The sequence below is a fragment of the Pteropus alecto genome, unplaced genomic scaffold, assembly GCF_000325575.1.
Source record: "Pteropus alecto unplaced genomic scaffold, ASM32557v1 scaffold11, whole genome shotgun sequence".
In the NCBI taxonomy this organism is placed as follows: Eukaryota; Metazoa; Chordata; class Mammalia; order Chiroptera; family Pteropodidae; genus Pteropus; species Pteropus alecto.
The window spans coordinates 10,504,597-10,530,152 of NW_006431956.1; the positions used below are offsets into that span (position 1 = coordinate 10,504,597).

At 33.5% G+C, this 25,556-nt stretch overlaps 1 protein-coding gene across 1 annotated transcript in view; it reads left to right on the forward strand.

Moving 5' to 3' along the window:
- MALRD1 (MAM and LDL receptor class A domain containing 1) overlaps positions 1 to 25,556 on the forward strand; it is a 533,295-nt gene that overhangs the window by 396,857 nt on the left and 110,882 nt on the right. The window contains 4 exon segments of the mRNA XM_025043397.1: positions 5,842 to 5,874; positions 5,877 to 5,995; positions 22,928 to 23,130; positions 24,860 to 24,866. Of these exon segments, the coding sequence (XP_024899165.1) occupies positions 5,842 to 5,874; positions 5,877 to 5,995; positions 22,928 to 23,130; positions 24,860 to 24,866 (362 nt within the window).

Consider the following 25,556-nt stretch of genomic DNA (forward strand, 5'->3'; position numbering starts at 1 on the left):
AGAGTGTCTGCGAAGCATGATGATGGGCACTGAAGGGGGCTCATACATTTCGGCATTTTCAATGCCAAGTAACAATGGTAATTTGAACAAAGTACTTTTTGATACTGAATTCACACTATTGGACACTAAGTGGCCCCCAGTTTTCAAAAACATGCAATTGTTTTCAAGAGTTTTTAAGGGAAGAATAAATATTAATGAGAGATTTCTACTCAGTGCCTGATTTTAACTAATTATTATATGAAATATGAAATCTGTACCTTAATAATATTAAGAACTTGTAATCATAAAGCCCGTACAAGCAAAACTGAAGTATTAAATTGAAATGTGCAAAATATCAGGAGGCAGAGGGCATGGGAGAGATAAAACTCTGACATATTTAATGAATGCCCACGTTCCAGAGTACTGCATCTGGTAATGTTTAATTAACGTATAATAGATGTTACAAACTTAATTGAATGCATCAGATCTAATATATGAAAGTTAAGTAACTTTTAAAATGGCCAACAGAAAGCTATAAAACAGTCCAAAATCAAAGCAACAAAAAATTCTGCTTTTATAAACTGTCCCGTGAATGTTCTTGATCATTCCAGAGTCACATATGAATAAAGTGAACTGGTTTAATGATTTACCATTAAATTCTAAATATGCTGTGGCAGTTGAGACTTTAAGTTTTATTATTCGTTTTAAAAATTTTTGAACTTTGTACAAAAGGCTCGAGTGACTTTTACCAAAGATTTTGATAGATATAAATAGATAATTCTCAATGAAGCAAATGAAAGTCTATAAATGTTTGAAAGTGGGTCTACTCTGAGCTGCTAGATAAAAATGAATCTATTTCTGAAAATATAATTCAACATAAGGTTTTGTAAATTTGTGATATAGTACATAGTTCCTGGAGAATTAATATATTTCTATTAATAATTTCAAGAGGCTCAGCAACTTTTCACCTTTATGACTCTCAAGTAGGAATATTATTTTCTCCTTACAAAAGCAAACTTAGATATGCTAGAGTTCCAGAAATAAAAATCCCCAAGACCAACTTTGCAATGATGGCTTCTAAATTCTCAGTCATAGCTCTGCATTCTTAAATTTTAAAATGGATAAAATTTCACATTTTCATGCATTAATGCATCACCCAGGAATTGAGTTTCTGATTTTTCTGTTTCACTGTAGGATTTTGTAAGACCAAAATTGAATATGCAAATTAGAAGAAGCTAATGGGATATACTTTGAAACTTAATATATGAAAGTGCCCATCAATAAATGATTGGAATGATTGGATAAAGATGTGTTACATATATATGGTGGAATATTACTCAGCCATAAAAAAAAAAATGAAATCTTACCATTTGCAGTGACATGGATGAACCTAGAAGGTACTATGCTAAGTGAAATAAATCAAATGATGACAAATACAATACGATTTCACTTATATGTGGAATCTAAAGAACAAAGTAAGTGAATAAACAAAATGGAAATAGACTCATAGATACAAAAAACAAACTGATAATTGCCAAGTGGGAGGGGGATTGAGGGGCTGGATAAAAAAGGTGAAGGGATCAAGAAGTACAAATTGGTAGTTACAAAATAGTCATGGGGATGTAAAGTACAGCATAGGGAATATAGTCAGTAATATTGTTATAACTCTGTATAGTGCCAGATGGGTACTAGATTAATCAAGATGATCACTTTGTAAATTACATAAATGTTTAATTGAAAAATAAAAATTAATAAAATATATATTTAAAAAAGAAAGAAAACTTACCCAGAGTTCCCTAAATAATAGATGGACTTGCCAGCTTTGATGCTGAGCTTTGCATAACATTGACTTATACTGAAATAAAGATGCTACTGTGAAATAATAGAATATTATCATCCCCAGTGAATGATATATTTTTAAAATTGATTTTCATGAGATAGCCCTAAAACGCAAACATTAAATTGTCCTACATCCTTTCAATGATGTAATATCTTCACTTCACTGGTTTTCAGTAGTTGCTCTGATGAAAGTAAGTACTAGGGGAAGTAAGTATGGGATGGGAAATGAAGGTGGTGGTGTTAGGTCTGATGTAAAGGATGGAGAATCTGAGCAATGTTTAATAGGCTCACCCTCCAAAAGAAAGTAATTGTGACTATTTAAGAATGAAATAATTTTTTATCTATTTGTGTATATTAGTTTTTTAAATACCTGCAACGGTGTTAGAATATTAATACATAATAAGTTTTTTGGATTTAAGTACATAATAAACTAAAATATTGCTTCCCACCTGGGGTGCCGTAAGTAAAATTACTGTGACACTAAGCATGCTGTGACCTGAGTTACATTAGTAGCCTATTGACAGTGACTGAGAGTGAAGAGCTTGGTTAGATTGAGTTCAGTTTGCTGTGCAAACTTAAAACTAACCTTTTAAATCAGAATTCCTAACTTTGTAAAATGTATTAAATTTGTATCAGTGAACACAATTAGTTCCTTTCCCACTGCTCTAAATATTTGACTTTCAACATTAGATTAGCACTAAAACATGAAGAAAAAAAAAGGTACATTTTAAGTCTGATGTAAACATGATCTGTTTTTGAGACAGAAGTACATTAGTTCTCATTTTATATGCCATACAATTTAAGAGCTGAGCTATGAAATATTTGGGTTATTTCTTCACATCCAATATAGAATGAATAGATTCCACACTTTCAGACACTTTCAGTTACTTCTTAGCTATATAAGGAAAGTTATTATTGTAGCTAATTGGGTTATACCATATTTTCCTTCTTCAGGATATTGTCTTAAAGTTTGCCCCATAAAATGTAGTCTAAATGCACTAGAAATCCTCAAGGATATAGAAGGCAATAAGATGAAGGAAAACCTAGATGTTCTTATTTAATCAAAGGTAGCTTGGAATTAAAAAACTTATATTCTTCATGAATAAGTCACAGTTCTGAGTAGTTTGACACATGAAGTCTAGGTATATCTAGGTCGTGCAAGCCACATATTTTCGTATTTTCCAGATATGAAAACAAACAATTCACGATGTATAAGCATCTAGCATCAGAATGTCAAAATATATAAAGCAGTCCTAACAAAATTGCAGGGGAATAGATGAATCCACTATTATGGCTAGAAACTTCAACACCCTTCTATCAGTAATAGATATGCAGGCAGAAAATCAGTAAGAACACAGTTAGACTGAAAAGTACCATCAACCAACTTCATGCAATTGACATCTGTAGAGCACTTCATCTAACAATAGCAGAGTGCACATTCTTCTGAAGTTCACATGAAATATTCACCAGATAGACCAATTTGAGACTGTAAAACACACCTTAAATAATTTAAAAGAATAGAAATCATAGAATGTCAGCTCTCGAGCCACAATGGAATTAAGGTAGAAATCAATTACAGGACTATAACTGGAAAACCCAAGAATACTTGGAGATTAAACATCAGACTTCTAAATAACATATAGGTCAAAGATGAAACCTCAAGAGAAATTTTGAAATATTTTGAAACAAATGAAAAACAATGGTATAACCCAATTAGCTACAGTAAAAACTGTGAGACTCAGTGAACGCAGAGCTTAGTGGGGATGTTTTGGCATATATTAGAATGCATACATTAGAAGAGAAGAAAAATCAAAACTCAAAAATCTAAGTTTCCAGTTTAGAATACTAGAAAATTAAGAGAATTTAAATCCAAGTAAGCAGAAGAAAATAAATAATAAAAATTAAAGAAGAAATCAATGAAATTGAAATCAGGGGATGAATAGAGAAAATCAACAAAACCAAAAGCTGATTCTTTGAAAAATTGATACAATTGGAATCCTTCTGGCCAGGTTAACTAAAAAGAAAAAAAGAAGGGAAAACATAAATTAATACTATCAGAAATAAAGGAACACCATCATTATTGATTCATTGTTATTGAAATGACAATAGAGGAATATTATGAACAACTCTGTGCCCACAAATTCGACAACCAAAATGTACCAGTTCCTTCCAAGACACTATCTACCAAAACTTACACAAGAAATAGATAATCTGAATAGGCCTATATCTGTTAAAGAAATTGAATAAAACATTAAAAACCTTCCAAAACAAAAAAAACACTAAGCCTAAATGGGTTCACTGACAAATTCTTCCAAACATTTAAAAAGCAATTATGCCAGTTTTTTATAATTAACTCAATTGTAGGAATCCTTTCACAACGTACATGTATGTAAAATATGAAATTATATGCCGTAAATATATTATTATTTTATCTGTCAATTATAACTCAAAAAACCTGGGGAAAAAATATTTATAGGAAACATACAGCTAAATCAAACTTAATGGGGAGAAACTAGATGCTGTCCTGCCAGGAACAAGACAAGGATGCTTCTCTCACTCCTATTCAACATCATCTTGGAAGTTTTAGCCAATGCAATAAGACAAGTGAGGAAAATTAAGAATTTACAGATTGGAAAAGAGGAAATAAAATTGTGTATTTTGCAAATGACATAATCATCTATATAGAAATTCTCAGTGATGCAACAAAAGTCTTGGAACTACTAAGCAATTATAGCAATGTTGCAGGATGCAATGTTGAGACACAAAAGTCATTTGCTCTGTTATGTACCTGCAATGAACAATTGGAATTTGAAATTAAAAACACTGTAACATTTACATTAGCAGCAAAAAAAAGAGAGAAATACTTACCTGTAAATCTAAGTAAGTAAATACAAGGTCTGCATAAGAAAAAGCAACAAATGAACAAACAAAACAACAGACTCATAGACACAGACAACAGACTCATAGACACAGACAACAGACTCATAGACACAGACAACAACAGTATGGTGGTAACCGGGGGGAGGGCGCGGGGGCAAGGGGAGGATGAAGAGGGTAAAGGGGGTCAGATACACGGTGACGGAAAGAGACTAGACTTTGGGTGGTGAGCATACAATGGAATATACAGATGATGTATTACAGAATTGTGCACCTGAAATTAACATAATGTTATTAACCAATGTCACCCAAATAAATTTAACTTAAAAATTACTATTAAAAAGGGCAAACTTCATAAAAGAATCCTCTTGTACTATTAATTCACCATTAATGAGCTAAAAACATATATCTCGGTAACAATGCTAAAAAATACTTTTAATAGAAAATATTTTAATAGCCTCAATTTAGAACTACAAATAAATATTTAACCTAAGAAAGTGTTTGTATATATATATGTATATATGTGTGTCTATGTATATATACTTGATGAATTTTGACCATGTCTGCAAAAAAAAAAAAAAATCCAGTTATGTTTAAATGGAGAGATCTTTCACATATTAATACCATGGAGGAGAATGGAAGTTGTTTATTACTCAGAAAAAAAATAATGTGGTGACTTTGAGAATAACATTTCATTTTGTAGTATCGCCATTCACTACTACTGTGGTCAGTGTGAGAATCAGAGCAACTGAAAATGAGGTACAGTATCAATTAACCCACAATACCCGCTATTTATGCAGCATACAAAATATTTTATTTGCTTGAAACTGACAGACAAGTTTGAGCAAATTGGGAGAAAAGGAATCCACTTTCAGAATCAATGCAAAAAACTTTTTTATCACTTTATGCAGAAGTCACATCTCCAGGTGAATATTTTGAATCACATGATCATGGTGATGGTTTTTTGTTATTGTTCAAAGAATTAAACGTTAATGATATATAACTCACAAAATGTAAATGGATTGTGTTTAATTGTGTGTGTGTGTATTTGAAGAAAGAATGAAATTTGTGGATTGTTTAAATACATGCTGCATTATACTACAAAATATCATTCTACTCAAAAAAATTTTATTAATCTATTTTAAGGTATTTGCCAGCACTTCCTGTATGTCAGCTCATCATCAAAGAAGGCTACACTGCAAGAATCACTACTTCCCAATACTTCCGGGCAAGCCTCAGAATGTGTCCTGTCGGGTTCTGGTTCTGCATGATTGATCCCAGTCGTATGGGAATATTAAAGGTACAAAAGGAAGACAGAGATCTGTGTTTCACTAAAATATTCATAGCATGTGCTTAAATATTATTTTGGGTAACATAACACCTGATTAATGCTGATTTCATTAATTTCTCATTTCTTTCTGGGGCAATGGGAATTTGACAATCAGTGCTGTCATTCATCTTAATTTCATTCAAAATTTATTCATTTATGGCTGCCTCCTGAACTCAGTTATGGCACATGGTATTTAAAAGATTATCTAGAGATGTAAGAATTCTACATGTATCTTTTAATAATGATGTAGATTGGGGACAATGAAGAAATGTGATAAGAGGGATAACGATGAAGAGAATTTTCTTCCCCAGAGTAAAGGCAAAGCAAAATTAAAATTTTAAATATGTATCAACTCACACTAAAAACATGCCTGCTCCATTTTTATCTAATTTAAATCAAGACTCTGCATCAAACACAAATGTCTTTTAGAAAATGGATTTTTGCATTTGTACTTCTCATTGTATGAAAGATCAATGAGCTTTTCAGTTTTCATGAACCAATTTTGAAGTCTTGATTTCTAATTAAAAGACTATATATCAGCACACAACACTTAGTGTTATCGTCTTGAAATTATACAATCTCTTTTTATTGGAATAAATCCAATTGGAATTTTTGTCTTTAACTCAAACATTGACCCCTGTTAATAACAGTTATTATTAAGTGATTCCTGTCTTTCAGGCTGTGTATTATAAACTTTACACGTGTTATCCATTTTTATTCCCACATTCACCTGATAAGGTAGCATATTTTTTTCCCAAATTTCCAATAAAGAAACTGAGACTAGCAAAAAAAAATCCAATTTCAAAAGTCTAGTCTCTTACCCAGCGTTGTTTCTCTGGTTTTATGCAGTTCTTCAAAGTCTAAGGAAAAAACAAGAGAAAGGAGAAAAAGGGAAAAGGCCTGATCAGTCTAGCCATTGATGGAAAAACAGAGCTCTTATCAAGTAAAAACATAAACATGCAAAGAAAGTGAAGAATTTATACTGATTCTACGTGAATGTCTGTTTTCCCAAAGAGAAGTCAGTAGAACCAACGAAGAGATTCACTTTAACAGTTTAGATACATGTAAGTAAATGCAGATCATGTGAAAATTTTGGATTTTTTTCATCGTTTTTACATACAATATGTGACTGTTCAGTAGATTAGCCTATTGCTGATGCTAAATATTATCCAGGGTAATTTATAACCACAATACATTATTTTTACTGAAGTTTTTAAACATAGATAGCTATGAGTTAAGAAAACACCAGTCAATGGTTATTTGTTACTCATGGAAGCAAATACATAAGGAAAGGCCGACAGACATTTCTAAACAGATACAAGCGGATTTTAGTCCCTTTCTAACAAAAAGTTGCTTCTTCAATTAACTGTTCACCAGCCATCAGTCAGTGCTATAGACCAAAAGTTTTTATTCCCCAAAACTTGAATGTTAAATCCTAACCACGGGAGTCAGCTACATTAGTTCTCCAAGTTAAACAGCCCACTGCTGCTTTTGCCATTTCTGTGAACCTTTGCAGTGGAAATGTTGGCCTCAAGTCTTGATTTCTAGTATCTTGCTTTTTTCGGTGATTACTGGTTTTCTAATTAGAGGGCAGCAGTTAAGTGTAGTGATGCTTTTACACCCCTGGCAGTCTTAAGAGTGGTCTACTGGAAAGAATAGTGGAGGAGAATTCGTCGTCAGCCTGATATCAGTTTTTTATAGAGGAGTTGCCCTAACTCCAAATTGTCTTGGGAGGTTTGACTGCCACTGTGGCTTTCTCGTCCCACCTTCACAGGTGACCCCAGCCATTCATAGTATTCTCCAGTGTTTGATGCAGATTATGGGAGGATTTCTCTTTCTTCTGTATTACAGATCGTAAAGATATAGGTTAATTTGCTATGATTGGGGGCTGTCTTTCCCAGCACGGGGAGAGAGATTGTCTGAGAAAGAAGCTAACACACAGAAGGATTCAGGACTAAAGGAAGAGAAAGAGACAGAATGGTACCTTCTCTGTTTAAATCCTGGATCCTATTTTGCCTGAGCCAGTAACATTCTCTTTGTGTGTCTTGCTACTGAAAAAGACCTAACTTTGGGTTTACAGAAACCCACAGTAAACTCTTTTCTTAATGTTTCCTATGTCACTGATGGATCACAGGTACTGGGCAAGTCTTACTTTCTCACCTCTTGCTCTGGAGAAGCTTAGGTTATTCCCAAACCGGAAAACTTCCTGAATGTACGATATGTTTACATGTGAATGAACTAATGAAACAGAAACACATTCTTTCTTCCCTCTATATCAAGCTTCCAGCAGCATACTCTTCTTTCACATGCAACTTTTTCTTTCTTATAATTTCTACTTTGTGAATGACAGTGCCATATTTTACTACATTTTCTAGGGCAAGGGTTTTCAACTGATGTGTTGCATTTGAAAAAATTGTCTGTAGTATGACATGGAGAAGTTTGGTTGACAGATTATTCCTTATGAGAGATCTGATGACTTATATTTGTGCGTGTATTTTCTAAAGAACTTGAGATCCAAAGTTTAAATACTATCATCTAGAATTGTGATGAAGAACCTCTTATTTCTAATATTAAAAAGAGATTTTAAAAGAATAAAAAGAACGATAATATCCAATGGTCACTATGAGTGTGGAGAAAGAGATATTCTTAGCCATTGCTATCAATTAGAAAGAACATTTTGGCAATTAAATTCTTTATAATTTTTATATTATTGAGCAAAACATTTTACAACTAGAAATATAAGGAAATAAAGATAGATGTGAACAATGTTTATCATAAGGTTTTTAATCTCACTATTGTTTATCATAGTAAATCTTTGAAACCATCTGAAGTCAAATATCCTGATATTAGTGAAATATAATATACTCATTCTTACTATGAAACACCGCGGAAAAATTAATACTGTAAATGAATGATTAGTGATAAAGATGCTTATGATTCATTAATAACTAAAGCAGATATTAAGAGATATGTATTCTAGAATGCCATTTATAATATATATCTAATTTTGAGTATATTAGTATGTGTATATATATTAATCTACATAAATACCTATATATCAATATCTATATCTACATATAGATATTGATACCTATAGATATGTCGATACATATATATCAGTACGTGTGTGTGTGTGTGTATGTATGGAGTAAGAACATTCTAGGAAGAGGGCCAAGCAAATGAAAAAGCTCAAAGGTGGAAGGAATTTGAGGGCCAGGATAGCAAGAGAGAGAAAAAGAGAGATCAGACAGCTAGGCAGAGGTCACCTCATGTAGGGTTTGTAGGGATGATAAGGAGATTAGATTTGTTCTAAGAACCATGCGAAGTCATTGAAGAGTGTCTTAGTCAATTTGGGCTGCTATAACAAATTGCCATGGACTAGGTAGCTTAAACAACAGAAATTTATTTCTCACAGCTCTGGAGGCTGACAGGTCTAAGATCAAGGTCCCTGCCCTTTCAGTTTCTGGCATTGACCAGAGCTCTTTCTGGTTTGCAGATGGCTGCCTTCACATTGTGTGCTCACCTGGCAGAAAGAGATCATCTTCCTTGTGTCTCATAAGGACTCTGATCCCATCCATAGAGGCTTCACCCTCATGACCTAATTACCTCCAAAAGGCCCCACGTCAGAAAACCAAAACCTTGGATATTAGTATTTCAACATTAGTATGAATTGTGAGAGGACACAAATATTCGATCCATAGCAGAGAGTATTAAACAGTGGAATGATATAACCTCATTTGAAAATTTAAAAGTTCTTCCTGGCTGCTGTGAGGCAAAGGGATGAAAACCGATGGGTAGGAGGAGGCCAGAAGTGGAATTGAAACAGGAAGACAGGTTAGAAGATGAGCTCCAGGAATCCGGGGCTGAGAAGATATGGCTCCGGTTAAAGGGGAGTATAAGGATCGACTGGAAATCACTAATGAATGAGCAAGACTTAGATCTTCACTGGCATCGAAATCAAGCATGCTTTAATTTCATTAGTATATTAATGAAGGGCATCATGTAAGCTAACACAGTCAAGATTGATACAGTTGGTGAGATCAAAGAGAAATTCGATTATGATCTTTTTATTACTCTTTAGGATAAAAAGCCAAACAACTCATATTTATCCCAGACTGCAAAGTAGAGCATTGCATAAAGAAAGCAAATGTTTTATAGGAACTGGGAAGCGTGATGGTAAATGAATAATATTCAGAATAATAAAATGTTCACACAGACATCAGTATCCTTTGATTCAAAGGCTCAGGTAATTATGGAACAATGCTAATACATACTTTATTTTCTAGGTTAGTTTCTGCCTTTCAATTATCTACCAACATATAAAATTTAAAGCATTCCGTAAAATGGTACTAGTTACTTTTTGATCCACAGTGCCAAAAGAGCCCTAAATAAACCAAATTAATTTTCCATGAGATTAGTTTTAGTTTGGCTTGTTTTAATATTTAATGCTAACTAATGTGCGTTTTTTAATGATTATGAAAAGAGATAAAATTTGACACAAGAGCATTTCTCTAAAAATGGCTAATTTTTATTACTCCAGACTCAATTTTTTCTAGATACAAAAAGGAAGATAGGTAACTTTAATAAATAACTAACACTTTTGTAACATTTTTTGTAATTTATAGAAATTGCTAATTGCTCAGGGAAAAAGAAATGACTGACTCCCTAAAACTTTCTTCAGTGATAACAGATAAATTCGTTTACCTAAATGGGTTTCTAGAAGCTTATTGTTCACATTTAAAGAGGTAACAATAGAATATGCGATACCTCAGGGTAGAGAGACGTGTAAGAGTCGTTGAGCATACTTAAGCAGATTTTTGCCCTCCAAGCAGACTTTCATAATCTAAATGGAGCATTTCATATATTTTAAGCAGAAATATGGAAAGCCATGTGCTGGAGCAGTAGTTCTCAACATGCCACACACTGGTGCATTGCAATCGTTTGTAAGACGTGACCCAAGTGATGTACCACAAAAACAGTTAAAACAAGCCAAAGTTTTTTTTAGTGATTTCTTCCTTTTTTGAGAGTAGATTAGAAAAATAAAGCGTAGGATGGTAAAAATACTGCTATAACTTGCTGTGAAATTATAAATTAGGAAGGATGGGGAGGAATCACGCAAAATGCAAAGGCCGGCACTCAAGAGAAAGAGCTCATCTAATTTGACCTTCAAACTAGACTTACTCTTTAGAATATAATAAAAGCAGAAAAAGAAGTGACCTCAAGTTGAAGAGTTATGCTGCTAAAAATTAAAATCGTGGCCCAGTTTTAAGACACAGACATGGGAATTTGCAAAAGAAGATATTTCTTACACCTGCCTACTATCGGACTAGGTACAAAGTCACCTTGAAAAAGAACCAAAAATCATTTTGCTTAGAAGTCTGGGTCACGAGCTAATATGAATTCTCACAAAAAAATTTACCATATTCAGTTAAAGCACCTTTTCTTTCACATTTTTATTTCATGAAATCTGTTCATCTACTTTTCTTATAGATCTTGGCTTTAATGCTTTGTTTAGGAAGTATTTTTCTGCCATAAAATAACAAAATATTCTTATTGATTTTAGTTTTATACAATTTTGATTTCTAGATTAAACTAATTAATCCACTTGTATTTTATTTTGTATATGCATGATAAGAAGTTAGAAGTTCATGATTTTTTCCCAAATAGCAAGCCAGTCATTCCAGCACCATTAATTCAGTACTATGTCCTCCCCCGTTGATTTGACACGCTGTCATTATCATACATTAAATTCATATATGCATTCGTAAATTTTCTACAGATGGATGAAAGAATGATTGCTTCTCAGTTGGATACAAAGATAGATGCATAGAGAGATGCAAAGATAGAAACAGAAATAAATCATAATCTCCTACGTCCTTATCACTGCTATCTACTTAATTTGTCGATTTAGGTAAAAGACATTTTAATTTCCTCCAGTATAATTATAAAAATCTGTTTGTCTTTTTGTTTTTATCAGTCTCGGCCTTTTAGAGTTCAAAGCCATATATTGAATGCCTAAAGATTCAAAACAAATACACCTCTTGAAGAATTGCAACTTTTATTAATATTAAATGTATCTCTTTATACTTTCCCTATATTATGTGAATGAACTCATTGAATTTACTTTGAGATGTTAGAGAGCTAACTTTCCCTGAAATCTTATTTTGTCTGTTGATAACATGGATGTTCTTACCATTTTTAAAATAATTTCCTTAGTATCTCACCCATTCCTTTATTTTTAATATTCCATGATACATGGCTTTAATTATGTCAGCTATAAACAGGGCAATTTTTTTCCTGTAATCTGACCTTCCATTTTTTTATAAATCAGTTCAGGGTTGTGATCACTGTTTCATCATGATGGAGACCTATTTTTTGGTGTGTTTTCTATTTGTCTTTTTTTCGTATTTCATTACTTTTTCCTTTACCTTTGTCTTTAGTTGGGTTGATTGTATATCCTTTATTTTTGCTTATTTTCAGTATTTATAAATTTTAATTGCTTCGTCTTTTTTCTGAAGTGGACACTTAATTTTTAGTAAATCTATTTAAAATATGTATCCATTATCATTGAAAATTAATTGCATACCTCTAACCTACCCACTCTTCAAATAAATGAAGACCTCTGGCAAGATTTTATTGACCCAGCTGATCCTCCCAAACAGCTCTATGACTGATTAAAATTGGCCAGAACATAAGATTCAAGGTATAAATAATTCATCTACTCTCTTGGCAATCACATTCTTTAAAATGCCTCGCTAGTATGTGATTACCAAGAACTTTACCAGTTATCTTTGGTCACTACACTTTACTGATTCCCATGCAATCCGCCATGTTGAATCGCTGTGATTGGTATGTATATTAATTTGCTATGGCTGCTATCACAAAACACTGGGTAGCTGAAACAACTGGGTAGCTCATAGTTCTGGATACTACTGGTCCAAGATCGAGGTGTCGACAGGTTTGATTTCTTCTGAGTTCTCTCTCCTTGGCTTGTAGATGCTAGCCGTCTCACCATGTCCTCGTGGGTTTTTTCCCCTGTGTGTGCTCATCTCTGGTATGTCTCTTCCTGTGTCCAAATTTCTTCTTCTTATGAGTACACCAGCAAGATTGGATTAGGGCCCACCTTAATGGCCTCATCTTAATTTAATCACCTCTGTATAGGCCCTGTCTCCAAATACAGTCACATTTTTAAGTACTGGAGTTTAGAGTTCAACATGTGAACTCTGGGACAAGCACATGCAGCCCATAATAACATTTTTTATTTACACACATTTCATAAATAGTGGATACGTAGTTGGTAAGCTTTCTGAGTTCCTGATTGATGGAAGAAAACATATCATGTACCCACATTGGAAAGATATTTGGTTGGGTATGAACTTCTAGGTTCAAAATTATTTTTTCTTAAGTTATTGAAGGCATTGTTGCATTGCATTCTAATATTCATTGCTGTCTGCCCTGTAAAAGACAGTTGTCTGTCTGATGATTTCTCCTCCAGGACTTTTACATATCCTATTTTTCTCTCAGAAAGTGGGGAAATATTTATTGATCCTCAGAGTTCATAAATTCCCCTGGAAATTTGATGGGCTCTCATCATTTTTCACCACCAGGAGATTTCCATCTGTAATTTATTTATCTCCTTCTATAAAATCTATTAGATGTGGAAAGTTCTGGATCTATGCTTGCTATCCCCTAACACATATTCTCAAAGTTTTCATCTCTTGGTCCTCTGGCACGATAGTCTGATAGCTTCGTTGAGTTTTCTAGTTCACTTTTTGGAATTTTATCAGTACGAATTCCGCTATTCAGTTCACCTCTGGGTTTTTATTTTAGCAATCGTGTTGTTAATTTCCAAGAACTCTGAATGCTTCTTTTTCAGGGTATCTTGTTCTGTTTTATAGATATGATGGACACCCACATCTCTCAATTAATTATATCTTTATTTATTTTCCCATTTCTTCTATTAGCAGTCTTCCTCAAGGTAGTATTCTGTTCAACTTAACGCCTCTCAGAATTTTCCTCAACCATGTCTATTGCTATATATAGATGAGTCTAAACTGAATAATATTACTATATATATTTTATTGCTTCCGATCAAGTAAGGACTTCCATTCTTCTAGCAGTGCATATGTGTTCTGAATCAAGATCTCTGGTTTATGTGGCTCTGGGCTAAAGGAGGAATTGTGTTTTCTAGTGGGCTTGCATTTGTGATGCAGTGGTACCTTGTGTATTTGTTGAGGAAGGTACAAGTAGTTCGTGACAGTCACAAGGGATATACTACCTCACCCCTCTGGTCTCAGTGCCCAGTTGTGGAAACTCATGTGTCAGATCTCCCACGTCAGCAATGTTCACCCATCCTGTGTGTTCTAGCTGTGAATTCTCAGATCAGCAACTCCTAACAGAAAGAATTAACCTGACTTTTACTGGAGTTCTTTGATGAATTACCAGCTAGTGACACATGCAGAGTCCTTCTTTATGCTCTCCATCTATGAGTTTTTTCAGAATTCTGCCAGGAAAAGTCACTTTTTTTGGTTGGTCCTTTTTTCACCTGTAGGTGTTTGAAGTTCCTCAGTTTTGTTTATGTCTTTCCATGAAACAGGTTCCATTTGGTTTAAAATGTCCAGAAAGTTCTTACTATTTTTGTACGTTGGTAGCTATGTTGCTGATTTTCCAGTGCTTCTGTGGATTTAGTTCAGTATTTTTCTTGTCTTTGCCATAGAACATTTTTGATGAGTATAGGTAAACATATGTTTTTAGTTAGTCATCAGAATCAGAAATCATTTTTTTTTCAAATAATTACAGTTTTGCAGAGCACACTCAAAGAAAAGTAAATCAACTTACTATTCATTATTTTTTCTAGTTGCTGTTTGCAGTCTAAATTTTTTTTCATCTTGACGGAAGGTGTTTTGAAGGCATTGTGAAGGTAATCTGTACAGTGATATTATTAGTTGGGAGAAAAAACATGTATCAGGCTAACACTGAATGCTACACAGGTCATTCAGCTATTAAGAGACACTTGGTTAGTGCTTTATTTCTTATTACCTCTAAATAGTCTGCCTCTTTCAAAGAATGTGAGGTTAATGTTGTAGAGCTAAATACAAATCAGCCATTTTCAATTTCCACGTGCATAGAAGCTGAAATTGTTCTCAGCTCTTCCTCCTCTGATACAGATAGTGGTGTTTACTGCAAACTGAGTGATGTTCAGGAAAGGCAATTGACTGAAATACAGGAAACCTTTGTCCTAGACCCAGCTTTCTAAGTTACCAATGACCAGAAACTTAGAAAATTTCTAAAGCTTCCTGGTTCTCATTCCCTTATTTACAAGGATGCTAACAATGCTTTTATTAAAAAACAAAAAACAAAAAACAAAAAACTGGAAAACCCTGGAAATGGCACCCTGAAATTATTTTTTAAATCCCAAAAGAGTATCATCTCCTCATGGTGAAATCACCCAATTAACATACTCATTGACATGACTCATCCTACTAAATTAACTCTGTTTTTAGAATAGATGATGTTTGATCTGTAATAGCAAACTTGTAAATAATTAAAAGGGCATGTATTTAGTTTGGTACTTACTTTATGTGTAATAATTTAAACCTAATAACAGACCTATTAGATCTATTATTATGTAGATCATGTACTTTACATTTATACATACATATTTTTTTCTGTGGTAATACAAATTGTACTGTGTTTTTAATTTCAAATCCATTATTAGAGATGTTCATTATTAGAGAAAATAATTGACATTTGTATATTAACCTTGTGTCCTGCAACTTTGTTATAAATTGCTTATTAGTTTTAGGAGGATTTTTTATTGATTCTTTGGAGTCCTACATAGATAAACATGTCATTTGCAAACAAAGGCATTTTTATTTCTTCACAATCAGTATATCTTTTATTTCCTTTTTTTAAAAAAATTGCATTAGCCAGGATTTCCAGGGCAATGTTGAATAGAAGCAATGAGATCAGACATCCTTGCTAGTTCCTGATCTTAGCAGGAAAGTACCTAGTTTCTCGCCACAAGAATGAGATTAACTGTAGGTCTTTTGTAGATGTTCTTTATCAAGTTGAGGAAGCTCTCTTCCTGCTTCTAGTTTCTAAAGAGTTGTTACCCTGAATCAGTTTTGGTTTTGTCACATGTTTTTTCCTGTATCTGTCTAATTATATGATTTTTCTTCTATATCCTGCTGATATGATTAGTCAGTTTTCCAACGTTTACCAACCTAGTGTACCTGGAGTAAATCCTACCTGGTGGTCGTAGTAATGTAATATCTTTGTCTGGTTATGACATCAGGGTAAAGCTGACCTCACAGAATGAACTTTAAAGGTTCTCTCTGCTTCTATTTTATGGATATGATTATAGAGAATTAGTAAAATTTCTTCCTTAAATGTTTGCTAAAATTCGCTAGTGAATTCATCTGGGTCTGGTGCTTTCTGTTTTGGAAGGTTATTCATAATCGATTCATTTCATTAATAGTTATAGGCCTACCCAGATTATCTATTTCTCTTTGTCTGACTTTTGGTGGATATGACTTCCAAGCAATTGGTCAATTTCATCTACATTAGCAAATTTGTGAACCTAGAGTCATTAATATGACCCTTATTATCCTTTCAGAAGACCAGTAGTGATCTTTCATCTTTCATTTTTGATGTTACGTTTGTGTCTTCTCTCTTTTTTTCCTTAGGTGACCTAACTGGAAGTTTAGCAATATTATTACTCTTTTCAAAGAACCACTTAGATTATTGATTTTAAACTTTCTTACTTTTTACTATATATGTTTAATTCTTCAAAATCTTGTAAGCACTGATTCCCTCCATCCTACAAATTTTGATTAGCTATATTCTCATTTTCATTTAATTTTCAGTAGTTTTAGTTTTTTTGTGACTTCTCTAACCTGTGTGTTATTGAGAAATATATTGTATAATTTCCAAGTAATTTGGGGTTTTCCAGCTACCTTCCTATTGCTTCCTAGTTAAATTACATTGTGATCTGAAAGTATATATTGTATGATTTCTATTTCAATTTTTTTAATTTTTTATAGTGTATTTTATTAGCCCAGAATGTCATCCATCTTGACGAATGTTCCCTATGTGTTTGAGAATAATAGATATATTGCTGAATGAAATATTCTATAAATGTAAGTTAGACCCAGGTAATTGATACTATGAAGTTCAACTATGCCCTTACTAATTTGTTGCCTCCTGATCTGTAAATTACTGATAGAAAAATGTTGACGGCTCCAACTATAAGAGCAAATTTTTCTATTTTTTTCTTTACAGTTCTACCAGTTTTTGCCTTATTGATGTTATAAGGTGCATACACATTCAAGATTGTTATGTTGTCTTAAAGAATAGACCATTTTCGCAAGTAATACCCTTTTGTCCCTGATAAGTTTGCTTTCTCCGAAGTCTGCTTTACTCAAAGTTAAGATAATTTTTCCAACTTTCTTTTCATTAATATTAACAAGGCATATTTTTCTCCATCCCTTTACTTTTAACCTATTTCTTTATATTTAAGTTAGGTTTCTTACAGACAATATATAGTTGTGTCTGATTTTTCAATCCACTCTAAAATTATGTCTTTTAAGTGTCATGTTTAGAAAACTGACGTTTCAAGTGATTATTGATAGTTGGATTAATATGTAGCATATTTGTTTTTATTTTATAATTATTGACCTCGTTCTTTCTCTTTTTTCGTTCCCACTCTTTTTTGCTTTCTTTGTTTTAGTTGAGCATTTCATATGATTTCCTTTTTTCTCCTCTCTTAGCATATCTCTTAGCATATTAGCATATTTTTTAAATCTTTATTGTTGGCTCATGAATTTGCAATATGCATTTGTAAATAATCCAAATCTATTTTCAAATAACACTATACCACTTCAAGGGTATAGTGTTCAAGTACCTATAACATAGTATTCTGAATTCCTCCCTCCCATCTCTTATAACATGCTGCCATTTATTTTACTTACCCCAAAATTAAAATCGCTGAATACCTTCTTGCTATTATTTTTAACAAACTGATATTTATTACATTAATTAATAAGAAGAAAAATAAAAGGTTTTATTACCTTTATTTATTTCTTCTCTAACACTTGTCTTTTCTTTAAGAAGGTCTGATTTTTCTAATCATTATCATTTTCCTTCTCTCTGAAGAACTTCTTTTAACTTTACTTGCAAGGTAAGTCTGCTAGAGAAAAACTTCCCCAACTTTTTGTTTGTCTGAGAAAATCTTTATTTCTCCTTATTTTGATAAGTTTATCAGATACAGAATTCTAGGTTGGAGGTTTGTTTGTTTTTTTTCTTTCAGCACTTTAAATGTTTAATGTCACTGCCTTCTTGTTTGCATGGTTTATGAAAAGAAGTCTAATGTAGTTCTTATTTGCTTATTTCCTTTCCCCAATGGAAAATTACTAGGGGCTAGAGCTGAGTATTTTCTTTCCATCAATTTGTTAGGCTCTGGTAAACCCCAGTAAATTAGACTCTAAATAGTTTGCCTTGAGGACAGGTTGATAAGAAGAACAGAATGTTCTGGATATATTTCAAAATGTCTACTTTTCCCTTCCTCCTGCCAAAAATTTGAGGGGAGTTTTCTCTGTTTTTCAATCTGAGAACCTGGTAGGACTCCTAGAGATCAAACTCATGATAAGTATGGGATTCTCCCATGAATGTTTAACTTTCAAACTTGTCCACAGTGAGCCTCCAGCAGTTTATCAGTCGTAGTTCATTCAGGTTTTCCTACCCCACTACCGGTGTCACAGGCTTTTGCTCTGGAGAGTTGTGATTCTCAGTGTCCACTTATCTCTCTCTCCAGTTTGGAGGACAGTGGTTATGATTGCTCTGTGACTCAGTTGTCTGATGGGTCTAAGAAGAGTTGACGATTTGCAGTTCGTTCAGCTTTTCTCTTGCTGTGAGGACCAAAGTGATGATTTCCAAGTTCCTTCCTTGCTGGACTGGACACTGGGAGTTTTATGTTCTATGATGTAATGAATTGTTTCATCTCTCTCTACATTTCTAAATCTAGATCTGTAGATGGCAGTTAATAGTCGTACCCTACACTCACACATATAGTAGGGTTCATATAATATACGTGAATGTGCTAAATTTTCATTAATATGAGTTAATACTGTTGTTATGTTTATTCTTTATTAAGTGAGTTTAAAGACTATAATCTCTTCTTTATGAGGAAAATTTCCCTTTCCATTACTTTGGATTTTTTTATTTTTTTCTTTTATAAAATTTGAGTGTTTTCAAGTGAAACCATGAGAAATTGTGTACTGCTGAGAATTAAGCATAGCTCAATTCATTGATTTTCCTTATCAGTGGTGGCTAAAGAGCAAATACCTAGCAGAACAACAGAGAGTAACTGAGGGCCAAGTAAAGCCAAAGTTTCTTCTTGCAGATGCATATCATGTACTAATTTTAATGAGCTAAATACAAAAGGAAATGGCTGAAGTGTTTCTGATATCCAGAAATGTCCATTCAGGGACTCTAATTAGCACCAGTGACCTGTTTTCAATGTCGCAGGCACCTGGAGATCCTGGCTAGCTACAAGAAAAGCTACTAATCAAGTTTATTCAGTTCTTTACCTGGACAACCTAGAGACATGGATATTGTTGAAGGAGCTTTTCTCTAACATCCATACTTTGCTAGAAGTTAATCATTAGCACTCATATTTTTCATTAATTCTCCATATCTGTTGTTTATTCTAATTAAGTCCTAAGGAGTTGCTTCCTAGGAAACCTGACATAAATTTAATTAGATAATACTATAATGTTTCCATTTAGATGGCATATTATTTTATTCTATCTATGTTTTATTTAGCAAGTTCTCTTTAAGTTTCTCCTGCCCTATATTAGTTACTTGGATTACAATATTATCTTTGACTATAATACAACATTTATTATAATACATGAACTTTATTATAATATCTTCATTTGAATCCATATTGTTTTATGATAAAAATCACAATAAAATGATTATTTTATAATACATAATTTTGACTATTATTTTATTAATTGGTAAATTTATTAAAATTTGTTCAACCAAAATTTAGAATTTCAAAACAGAAGACACATTATTCATCCATCAGTTGATTTTTAGAAAACTATTTCAACTAATAAGTGCTTATTGATGAATTATTATAAGATCAATGGGCTTTTCAGTAAAATGTGTGTAGTTAAATATGAAATTATAAATGAAATTATAATTATTTTAAACATATTAGCCATTTTTCTTTTTTAGAGTAATAGATGTTTAAAAGGTTTTTAAAATAAATCTTTTGCTGAGAGTTATCACACACACACACTGACACACACACAAACTCTCAAGAGGCAATGAATTTTATTTCTATTGAAAGACAAGAAATACATATTATAATTTTAGCCTTACTGTAAATAAAACCCAGCATTATAAAGAGTTCTTTAATGATTTTTCTAATTTTTCCATTGACTTATGGTTGGAGAAACGTGACATAACATGCAGTTGTTCAGTTTAATGCACTGGAGGTATTATAAATATATGTTACTATTGAAATACCACATGAACTTGTCAATGAGTTTCATTGGAGTTAAGCAGTGAGTTAGTGAAGTTAATCAGAATTAATCTGGACTAGATTAGGATGAACTAGTGGTATAAGAGAAGTTGACATATAATGGAGAGTTAATACTATGTGGTAGATGGCAGATTGGAGGGACAGTCAGGGGATGTCATGATGAGGTTTTGAGAAGCAGAGTGAAAAGAGAATGGAAAGAAAGGGCCTAATCCTTCATGGCCAGAGCATGTAGGATTAATTGAAGATTAGAATGATTGGAACCAGAGAGGGAAATGAAGTGTAAAAACAATAAAATAGATACATTAATAAATAAAATACATCTATGCTACGGTTTTGGAAAAATAGAGAAAGTGTTGTATATAATTGGATTTCTGAACTGATTTTCCTAGAAAAAGGAGTTACAAAATAAATAAAGCTATTCTCTTTTAAATCTTTGCTATGTAAGCCAGAATTTATGCAAACAGAAGAGCTCAATTTAGTTTAATTTTGTGGAATTGTTTTGTTATGAAGTCGAACTGTAAGCTTCATATCTTTTTATTTTTATTCTTAAAAAATGGGGAAATTTTGCATGAATTTGAAAATTAAGTATTCACCAAATCCTGTTGCTGAAGACTTTTTAGGATGAGTGTTTGCTTATGTGTGAGAGCAAAAACATTCAACTGACCGAAATTTCTTTCATGTTGAGTCTTACAGTATTTCATTTATTGAGAAATCAATATAAAAAAGTGATTTTTGCTTAGGAAATATCTACTTTTCCAAAATGTTGGTCAAAAGTCTCATTTTTCAAGTTTCCAAACTTTGGGTAATTTTTGTTTTTCTTTAGTCTATCATCTTGATTTATTTTTGGTGTTTCATTTAACTTCCATTAACAGGTTGATTTCTGACATCACCTCAGACTTTTTGTAGTGGTGAATACTGACAACAAGCTTCATTTCTGGATTGGACTTACTTAGTGGTTCTTGGTACTGTTTCTGGAATGTCAATATAATATCAAATGTAACAGGATAAGTGGTATTATCCTTTCCTGATAGTGTGTATTTTGGATAAATGTTTATAGGATAAATTATCTGTAGATGAATTTTGACGCTAATAATAAAAAGTGAAAAAGTAAGGTTTTTCAATAAAGGGGAATATTATTGGACAAAAGGACTATCGCAATAGAAGAAAATTACTATCTATGTGTTTTCTCTTCTCTGGGTCTTATTTTTCTTATGTAAAAGCAAGAGTCATGTGAGTAACTGTTGAAGTACATTGCAACCATGTGTATATATGGCATCTAGCTAAATGATAACTGTAAAAGTTCAGTGCAAAAACAAAATGTAGGAAAAATATCTTTTCAACTTTACCTTTTTCGTTGTTGTTTAAATATAGATTTTTTTTGAAAAGGCAATGAAATGGCATTTTTTATTTTTGAAAAGTCAATGAAATGGCAGTTTTTATTTTGAAATGTTTTTACTGTTTAAAAAATAATTAAAACTTGTCATGGTGGCTGCTTTCAAAGCTATTTCTATTTCTTGTTTGTTAAATACATTAGTACTTCATTTTAAAATATCCTGAATATTGATGTTAGTTAATTCAGAAAGATTTTCTGTCAAAATGTTAAAATATTTCTTGTATGTTACTTTGATTTGCGAAATGACTTATATACTTCCATATTCATTTAATATGAGGATTTATTTTTGAAATTGTTGATCCTTAATCAACATAGATGTTCTTTAGCAATGAGAAATTCTAGTTGTATACCCTAGCTTCTCAGATGCTTAATAATAGTTACGGTTTTTTACCATGACCAATTCGGTGTACAGAAATTGATACGACAAAACCAAAGGTTTAATTAACCAAAGAAAATATAACATTCATACACTCGCTTTATAACCACACTTTATACATACCGAAAATATTATGCTCAAGATATTGCGCTGTCACATCACCAGACTCCATTCTTTCATTAACAGCCTGGATCCCTGTAAGAGCAGAATCAGGATTCAAATACAGACAATCTAGCTCCAAGTTTGTCCTCTGAACCACCAACCCATGATTTTGAGATGATGGGTTTATTACACGGCCAATCAAAGGAAAGGGCTAATCACATTTTAATTTGCAGCAGCTGACAGGTTGTATTGATATGGAAATAAGATTAGTCTCCACACATCAAAAAGCTAAAAACTTTAAGTCAATTTAGAGTACCCTCCAGGCCTTCTCCTTTCTTCAACACCATGGAAACCAGCCAAAACAATTCAATGGTGGTTTCCATTTACATTGAGAAGATTCTACTGCCTTGGATAGGAAATGCTTTTAACATCCAAACCATAGAGTTGCTTTTTCTCTCTTTTCTTCCCCATTGTTAGGTGTACACCATCGAAGAATCTGGACTAAACATCCTGACGTGGTCGGTGATTGATACAAGAACCAGTTGGATGTATGGACAAGAGCATCTCTCCAGGAACAGCTTTTTCAAGGTGGCATTTGAAGCTGATTTGAGTGGAAGTGAAGACATCTTTATTGCCCTTGACGATATCTCCTTTCCACCGGAATGTGTATCTGGAGGTAAGTGATTCCTTCAGAAAATGGGTGTACACAAATCACTTTTAATATCTAAATGTAGAAGTGTTGTAGCCGCCAGCCCCCAAAAGACACACAGACCACCAGAAATCAGTAAGTTATAGGAAACACGCTCTTTATTCAGCAAGCTGGGTCTGCCAGGGGTACACAGACCCCAAATTAAGCAGCCCCGAAATGTAGAGGTACAGGGATTTTAAGCCCTAAATTCCCTTCCTCATTCTGTCTTAAACACAAAGGTCTATTTTTCTACTATTCACTACTTGTCAACCCATAGGTCAGGTGTGCAAGCGGAGGTACAGAAGCAGAAAGCTTATTGTTAGAATGTTATGTTCCCATGGGTGATAGCCTATGTTCCCATGGGCGATAGCCTATGTTCCCATGGGCGATAGCCAAGCAGTAGTCCTGTCATTGCACTTCTTTGAACTGGGAATTTCTGAGGAATTGCACTTCTTTCTAGGTTTAATCCTGCTCATATATGGAAGACGGAGTAATACATGTTGTAGGAGGGAAAGTTTTTCTGCCTATGACACTTTACCATGAAATGTTCATGTTGTCTGGGCAACAAAATAACTTTGACTTAAGTTCTTTAAGAAACATGGTGGGAATATAGTTTCATTAATATAGCTTTATTGTCTACGTTCTTTATGTCCAAAGGTTTGCAATAACTGCTCAAGGTAAAGATCCCTCTGGTCATCTAACATATTTTGCACTGTCTTTTCCACCCATATTAGCTTTTCCCTGTGCCTGAGCCATTTCCCTTCTCCTAACTGTTTCTACTCTACAACCTAGAACTCTTATTCTATTGCATTAAAAAAAGTCCTGTCATTGACTTCTTTTCTAAGAAATCATCCCCTTCACTAAAATCTGAATTTCGGCTGCTTAAGATGTTTCCATTGAAGTGGCTATTTGTTCTCTCAGAAAGTCTTCAAAATTCTAACGCTAGATAGTAGGGTCGTTGTCTTTCAAGCCACTCGATGCCTCTTCCAAAAATTTGTTCTTAAAGCCTTACTCAAAAGTTTCTCCTTTTTAAGGCCACACATCTGAGTTCTTATTCTTATGGTTTTCCTCTGAATCTTAAATCCTGGGCGATCTCAATTCCTCGGTGATTCAGCCTGTGCAAAACACTGACCTCTTCAAATCCAATCACCTTCATAAATATCTTTCCTCATTAGCCAACTGCCATCATTGCATTCAGGACCTTATCATTCCCTCTGAAAACAGGGTTGAAAATTTCATCTAATCATTATATTCTCTACTTCTTGATTACTTCTCCTAAACCTGTTTTCCAACATAATAAGAAAATATATAATTCTAGGTTCTCAATGCTTTCTGCTTTTTTACCCCATAAAATAGCTCCTTTATTATTTGTTCCTAATAATTCCAGATTTAATGGTCTAATACCTCAATTTTATTCTCAATCAGCACTTTGAATTATATTTTGTCCTATTTTTTCATTGTAACATAAATTTGGGTCCTAGTTATGGGCCAGGTACTCTGCTAAATACTTTGCATGTATTTCCACATTTATTTATCAGACCATCCCTCCAGAATAGATGTAAGTATCCAGTTTACGTCCAGTCATAGTGGCTTTATCAATCTTTAAAAATGAGTTACTATAACCATTCATATTTTCCAAACCGCTCCTGGTCATGGTCACTGAGACGCCAGAAGTTTTGGTGCACTCCCTTGGCCGGACCTTCACGTATCCTAGACACAAGTGTCCCTGTTCCCTGGCACTGTTTCTCTTCAACAATCTTCAAATTCTTCGACCTCTCTTTTGAACTTCCTTCACTCTGTCAATATTCTTATATCCTTTGCATAGAAAATAGAGCCCTTTCGTAGCAAAATCCCTGTTCCACCTCCAAGAGTTCTGCATGTACAGCTAAACTCTTTTTGTCACCATTTGTCTCAGGAAAAAACCCTCTATTTTTTCAAGAGTAAATATCTGTTCTTGGTCATTTCCATTATCAAATCCTCTCAGTACTGTTCCATCAAAGTTTTCTCTGTCCTATGTATTTAGTTTTCTTTCTTCCACTACTCATTCTTCTTGTCTGTCTGTCTGTCTCTCTCCTCTCTCTCTCTCACACACACACACACACACGTATACCGGATTTATTCTAGCGGAAGCTGTCTTGGTGGAAATTGCTCAGGTTCTGTCTAACCATGTATATCTTTCTAAGGCTACTTAGTAGGAAAACTCCCACTAATTTTGAGCTCCTGAAAAGCAAGAGGAGCTTATCTATTCCATCTACAGAGCCTAACACAAGAACCAGGAAATTTGGAACACAACTGAGTGGGCTTGAGATGGGTCACGTGGCTGCTACCAGGTCCACCAACGGGTCCATGGTTGGCTGGCTTGTTACCAGGGATGTAGCCGGGGATAGTTCCTGCTGGATCCCCAGGTGGATGATGCAG